This window comes from Saccopteryx bilineata, chromosome 1 (assembly GCF_036850765.1).
Source record: "Saccopteryx bilineata isolate mSacBil1 chromosome 1, mSacBil1_pri_phased_curated, whole genome shotgun sequence".
NCBI lineage: Eukaryota > Metazoa > Chordata > Mammalia > Chiroptera > Emballonuridae > Saccopteryx > Saccopteryx bilineata.
The window spans coordinates 350632424-350639871 of record NC_089490.1 but is presented as its reverse complement, the minus strand read 5'-3'; the positions used below and the strand labels follow the sequence as shown (position 1 = coordinate 350639871).

The 7448-nt window shown below is 36.6% G+C and overlaps 1 protein-coding gene and 1 pseudogene across 1 annotated transcript; one reads left to right on the top strand and one right to left on the bottom strand.

The window, feature by feature from the left end:
• The first annotated feature begins 1274 nt into the window (after positions 1 to 1274).
• LOC136320601 (olfactory receptor 52E2-like) lies at positions 1275 to 2231 on the top strand. Its single transcript, XM_066253758.1, has one exon. The coding sequence runs from the start codon at positions 1281 to 1283 to the stop codon at positions 2229 to 2231; it is 951 nt and encodes a 316-aa protein (XP_066109855.1). The 5' UTR covers positions 1275 to 1280.
• Positions 2232 to 5021: 2790 nt separating this feature from the next.
• On the bottom strand, positions 5022 to 5934 carry LOC136319600 (olfactory receptor 52E2-like; annotated as a pseudogene).
• Positions 5935 to 7448: the final 1514 nt, after the last annotated feature.

Here is a 7448-nt window from a genome sequence, read left to right as displayed (position 1 = left end):
GACCCAGGTCAAGACCCCAAAGTCACAGCTTGAGCATTGGCTATCAGTTTGAGCACAGGCTCATCAGTTTGAGCATGGGGTTGTGGCTTGAGCATGGGATCATAGACATGACCCCCATGATGGCTGGCTAGAGCCCAAAGGTCACTGGCTTGAAGCCCAAGGTTGCCGGCTTGAGCAAGAGGTCACTGGCTTGGCTGGAGCCCCCCCACCCCGGGGTCAAGGCACATATGAGAAAACAATCAATGAACAACTAAAGTACTGCAAAGAAGAATTGACATTTCTCATCTCTCTTCTTTCCTGTCTGTTCCTATCTGTCTCTCTCTGTCTCCATCTCTCTCACTAAAAAAACACAAAGTTGTTATAAACAAGCTACATGAAGACATATTATAGGATTTTAAGAAATTTTGAAAATGATTGAATTATCATACACCTTGTTTTATATTACTACTAATACTTTTTTCTCTCTAGTTTCTATTGAGATTTTGATATGTATTTTACATTCCTAAAGTCACAAATCAGAAATACTAGTATATTTTATTCAGAGGGATGCTGTGAGTTTTTAAAGAGATTGTGAATTGGTGTACATCTGGAGTATTTGTGTGTGTGTATGATATCTATATTTTTAATGTAGGTTAAGCATACATAGCCTTTTCCTTTATTTCTATTATTTTTATTTCCATTCATTACATTTCTCTTTTATTTAATTTTCCATATATTCTGTTAAAAGCACTTTAAACTCTGACAAGTTCCTTAAATTCTTTGATCCTTTGATTACAATACTTATATGTAAAATCTGAAGAGTGTTTTTGAGAAAATATTGCAGATGATTTTTGAACAGCCTGACAAACAGCCTTATAAATAGTATGCAGCACCTAGCTGGTAGTGAATGTTGCTGTTTTCACTATTATTGTTTACATTTTTAGTAATAATAATGGCTCAATACTAACAAATGGACCAATTTTAACCCTTTAAAGTAATTTTTTCTATTTTGGCATAAATGTTGATCACTTCAGGTGTTTGTTAACGGTTACTATCCCTGTGTGTTGTCATTCAATTAAGTGGAATTAATTGCCATCACTATATTTAGAAGCTAGCAGAATCTTGAATTGGTCAAACTTGAAGGACAGATTCTTTCAGTGATAATGGCAATGATGAGAAATGTGAGTTTAAGTGTTTTTATGGTATATTATCTTTAGGTCTTCAAAGCTACAGAACACTCTCTGGTGACCAGTATATTGGGTGAACATACATTTCTGAAGACTCATGCATTACCTAGTAGGATGTCTATTTCCAATGACACCCAGTTTCACCCCTCCTCTTTTTTGTTGCTGGGGATCCCAGGACTAGAAACACTGCACATCTGGATTGGCTTTCCCTTTTGTGCTGTGTACATGATTGCACTCATAGGAAACTTCACTATTCTTTTTGTGATTCAGGTTGACAGCAACCTACACCAACCTATGTTCTATTTCCTGGCCATGTTGGCTACCATTGACTTGGGTCTCTCAACAGCTACTATCCCCAAGATGCTTGGGATCTTCTGGTTCAATCTCAGCGATATCATCTTTGAAGCCTGCCTCACTCAAATGTTTTTTATTCACGTCTTCACATTGATGGAATCAGCAGTTCTCTTGGCTATGGCTTATGATCGTTATGTGGCCATCTGTAACCCACTCCGATATAGCACAATCCTCACCAACAAGGTTGTTTCTTTGATTGGTCTTGGTGTATTAGTAAGGGCATTTATTTTTGTGATTCCAGTTGTATTTCTCATTTTGCGATTGCCCTTCTGTAGAAATCATGTCATTCCTCATACTTACTGTGAGCACATGGGTCTTGCTCGCCTATCTTGTGCCAGCATTAAGATCAATATTATTTATGGCTTATGTGCAATTTGTAATTTACTGTTTGACATTATAGCCATTGCCCTTTCTTATGTTCATATACTCCATGCTGTTTTTCATCTTCCTTCCCATGAAGCCCGACTCAAGTCTCTCAGCACTTGTGGTTCTCATGTTGTCGTAATTCTTGCCTTCTATACACCAGCCCTCTTTTCCTTCATGACACATCGCTTTGGCCAAAACGTCCCTCGCTATATTCACATACTCTTGGCCAATCTCTATGTCATAGTGCCACCAATGCTCAATCCTGTCATATATGGAGTTAGAACCAAGCAGATCTATGATCGTGTGAAGAAAACATTATTACAGAAACAAGAAATGGAAAAATAATGACACCTAATACAAGCAATTTTCAATGTAAAATTTTATGAAACAAGTCAGAGAAATGCTTTATAAAAATTATGTTCAAATATGTATCTATATTGGCTCACTCTGTAAGTATTTTATTTCCATCTGCTTTTTAGACCACTTCTCAATATCTATTGCTGCATTCATTTTCTTCTTTATAATTTTATTTAGCTGGTTATATTATTTTTCTCTATTCTTTTCAATATCTGGTAAATATTTTATATCAAAACCTTAAATATATTTATTGTTAATAAATTAATTTATTTTTCCTGGAGCATCTTTCTTCTGCCAATATAATTAAAATCATTTTCTTAGTATCTGTTTTTATGACTGCAGGATACTTGGGTTAATATGGTGACTACCACTTTGCCTGACCTTGTAGAACTTATAGTTTAAAATTTGTCAGAAAACTCAACTTAAAAATATCCATCCTTTTTCTTTCAGCTTTTTAATATCTTGATAATTAAATGTATCTTTGTTTATGAAAACTTTAAATTTATGCAATCTGACCATTTTAGTATTTTATACCCTATTAATTTAATGCATATTTAACATAATTATTGCACTCGCTCTATTTCCCTTCTTCTTTCTTCCTTCCTTCCCAGAGCATGCCCACTCAAATCTTCTTTTTGAGTGTACTTTTCTAAGCTCCTAAGACCCTTCTTTTGCTTCTATAACTTGTATCTTTACTCTATTTACTTTACAGCTCACTTTATCACTTTTGTAACATTCTCCCATCCAAGAACTAACCAAGTACAACCTTGCTTAGCTTCCGAGATCAAACGACATCAGGTGCAATCAGGGTAGTAATGGCTGTAGACTACTTCTATAACTATCTAAATAAACTTTCTCTTATACTTAAAAAAAGCAATTATTGTTACTTTTTCTTCTAAGTTGACTATTTTATATTTATTATATTAACCTGACCTGTGGTGGCACAATGGATAAAGCATCGACCTGGAATGCTGAGGTCGCTGGTTCAAAACCCTGGGTTTGCCTGGTCAAGGCACATATGGGAGTTGAATCTTCCTGCTCCTCCCTTCTCTCTCTCCCTCTCTCCCTTTCTCTCTCTCTCTCCCCCATCTATATTTATTATATTTACTTCGACCTGAGTTGTAGATCATTCACAATAAATATTCTTTTCTGTTGCATTATTTTTATTGCCATCACATTTGATTTTATTTATAATTTTACAATTATTTAGCCATTGCCCTATAGATGTCCATTCAAATTATTTATGTACTTTATGACTTATACTATTATTTGCTTAACTTACTTTTTATAAGTTTTAAAACTAACATGCTTTATACAGTCAATATTTATTTAAATATGCCAAAATATTTACTATTTTGATTGTTATTCTTTCCTCCTTGAATCTTCAAATTTCTATCTGTAATTATTTTGCTCATGTCTGAAAAATAAACTCAAATATTACCTTGAAACAATTTTGCTGGTGGTAAGTTTTTCTGTTTTTAGTTTTCTTAAGTAACTATTTATTTTAAGGTTATTAAAAAATATAGAATTTTAAATTAACTGTAGCTTTTCCAGCATTATGGAAGTATAATTGACAAATAAAACTGTCTATATTTATTTTATATAATGTGATATTTTAAAGATATATACATGATATACAAATACAGAGTAAGGCAAAAGTAGGTTTACTTTGGGGACTTAATTTGGTCTCTTCATTAGCTAAAGTAATCCATTAACTCAATCAATCAACTATTTAATAAAATCATTAAGAAAAAAAGGTGTTTATACTTGGAGAATAAATGGAATGAGGTACTAAACAAGGGTAGGAAGAGAGGAGCAGCGCAGGGAAAGAAAACTATAGTAAGATATGCTGAAACAGGCTGACAGAGTAATATCAGAAGGAACAAAAAAGAGAGGGAGAAAAGAAAATGAGTAACAGAAGAAAGAGAAGTAGAAGGAAAAAGAAGGGGGTAAATGTTGTGGACCGTTAATGGCAAAAAGCCATTATAGATTCGAGGCTTGGCAGGGGGCTAATTTCTACCCCCTCCATCTCCATATTTGGCTTTGATGCTGAGTGTTTGCACCCATCTCCACTTCCTTCTTTGGGTTGCAGGAAGCAATATACATACCCTTCCTCTGACTCTGTTTGTTTCAGATGTTTGTAAATTTCACTAATGTATCCTGTTTTTGTCTTGGGAGAGTTCCTGTCTTAGCCTTTGATGTGCAACTTTGTATCAGGGTCCTTGATTTGCATAGGTCCATATAATAAAGCGAACTGGGGCTGTGAGGCACTCAGATGCTGCCAGGCAGTTTGAGGAGTCCTCCCGGTCCCATCGGTTTTGTTCTGACAAAGTGTGTTTCCTTAATTCCGCACCGTTATTTGGAGCTGCGCTGGTCCGCAGCAGGTAAAAGAGAAGATGAGGAGAGGTAGAAGGGAAAAGAGAAGGTGAAGAAAGAAGGAACACCTGTTACCCACAGTGAAAGTGAAAAGATATCTTCTGTAACTTGACCTCTTAGATCTTTGAGAATCATGAGCATGTCTTATATTATTCTTCCAAATAATCATAAAGAATCATTATTCATCCACCTAATCATTATAAAATTAAAAGCCTCTATTCTTTTTATACCCTGAATGGTGAAATGCACAAAGAAATAACATTGACTTCTTTCCATTGAGTGACCATTTGTCCTTTTCAAAATGTCTCCTCATTCCTTAGATAACATACATATTAACATTTAACCCTCTTGACAAAAACAAACAAACAAACAAAACAAAAAACAACTGGAGGTACTTATTCACTATTTATTTATGGATGAATATTCTAGCACACTTTCACGAATCTGCTTGGTCCTAATTCCATAGATGACAGGGTTGAGCTTTAGTGGAATAAATACAGAGTTTAGCCAGAAAGATATAAATGTAGTGTGAAACATTTTGGCCAAAGCTGTGTGCCATAAAAGATAAAAGAGCTGGGTGTAAAAGGCAAAAATTACACAGACATGGGAATCACAGGCGCTGAGAGACTTGAGACTGGCCTTGCGAGAAGGAAGATTGAAAACAGCACAGAGAATGTGGGTATAGGAGACAGCAATGGCTATGACGTCAAGTCCCAAGATTGCACTGATCCCCAATAACCCTGATGCTTGCACAGTCCAGGCAAGCAAGACCCATGTGCTCACAGTATGTGTGAGGGATGACATGGTGTCCATGGGAGGATAAGAAATACAAAAGGGAAAACAGTGAGAAAAGATCTCCCAATCACTCCCAAACCAATAAGAGATACGTTTTTGTTAGTAAGAACTGTGCTATAATAAAGAGGGTTACAGATAGCTACATAGTGGTCATAAGCCATGGCAAGAAGGACTGCAGATTTCATGCCAGTGAAGATGTGGATGAAAAAATCATCTGAGTGAGGTAAGCACTAAAAATGATCTCCTTGAGGCTGAACCAGAATATGCCCAGTATGTTAGGGATAGTGACAGTGGTGTTACCCAGGTCAGCGGTAGCCAGCATAGCCAGAAAGTAGAACATGAGCTGGTGGAGGCTGAGCTCAGTCTGGATGACAAACAAGATAGTGAGGTTCCCTATGACTGCAATCATATACATAGCACAGAAAGGGAAGTCAATCTATATGTGGATGTTTTTCAGTCCTGGAATTCCCAGCAGCACTAAGAAAGAGGGGTGTAACTGGGTATCATTAGAAAGAGACATCTCGCTTATGATTTCTTATGAATGTGTTCATTGCAGATGTGTGGGGACCCATAATAGTCAGTTACGATGATGTTTTACAGTACAGGTGAAAAAAATAAATATCATACCCATTTATCCAATTATTAATAACCTCATCAAAAGTTTTGTTGTTCAAATAATTGAAATCTTTTCTTAGGAAAACTTCTATAATTGTAATTCAGTTACAGAAAACAATTTCATTACTCTAAATCTTTACTTCACAATGCATTTTTATTTATTCTATGCAGTGCCATCTTTTACTGTATGCATTTATTTATGTATCTCCTTGTTTACATATATATGCTATATATATACAAATATGTATATATACATTTATAATTACAGAGTAATGAGTGAATGAATGAATTGTATTTTATATATACACACACACATTTATTATGCTCTTCATCAACATGTTTCTGTTCCTTTTATTTTTTTTCTTATTAAGTGAGAGGCAGGGAGGGGGAAAGACAAACTCCCACATTCACCTTGACAGGGATCCACCAGGCAATACCCATCTGGGACCAGGGCTCTGTTGCTTGGCAACCAAGCTATTTTAGTGCCTGAGGTGAAGCCATGGAGTCATCGTCAGATCTCAGGGCCAACTTGCTCATTCTAGCCATAGCTGTGGGAGGAAAAGAGAGAGAGAGAGTGAGAGAAAGAGAAAGAAGGGGAAAGGAGAAGGGTGGACAAGCAGATGCTTGTTTCTCCTGTGTACTCTGACAGGGAATAGAACCCTGGATTTTCACATGCTGGGCTGATGCTCTATCACTGAGCCAAATGTCCAGGGCCACTTCTTTTCCACATAATTATTAAACCAAAACCATAATATTCCTTAATACTTACTAACCCTCTCTATGAGCTTTCCTCATATATACTAATGACAATTGATGCTTGCTAATGAATTAAAAATTCTAACCAAAAACACACATAGCACACAGGCACAAGTTATTGTCTCTCCTTTGTGATTATATTTTTAAATTTCTAAAAGCACTCTAGAGGTTGTTAAAAATCACATCAGAGGAAGGAATGTTAAGATTCATCATCTCTGCCTGACCAGGCAGTGGCACAGTGGATAGAGCATTGGACTGGGATGCAGAGGATCCAGGTTCAAAACCCCAAGGTTGCCGACTTGCAGGCTCATCTGGTTTGAGCCTGGGCTCACCTGCTTGAGTGCGGGTTGCTCACTTGAGAATGGGATTATAGACGTGACCACATGACATGGTCACTAGCTTGAAGCACAAGGTTGCTGTCTTGAGCTCAAGGTTGCTGGCTTAGGCAAGGGGTCACGTGCTCTGCTGTAGCACCTCATCAAGGCACATATGAGAAAGCGATCAATGAACAACTAAAGTGGTGCAACAAAGAACTGATACTTCTCATCTGTTTCCCTTCCTGCCTGTCAGTCCCTTTTTCTGTCTCTCTTGCTAAAAAAAAAAAAGGATTTATCTTCTAAGAATGATGATTCTCAGAGGTTTTAATGCACTGATCTCCAAAGT

Coding starts and splice junctions, on each gene's coding strand:
- LOC136320601 (XM_066253758.1), top strand. CDS start 1,281: ATGTCTATTTCCAATGACACCCAGTTTCACCCCTCCTCTTTTTTGTTG.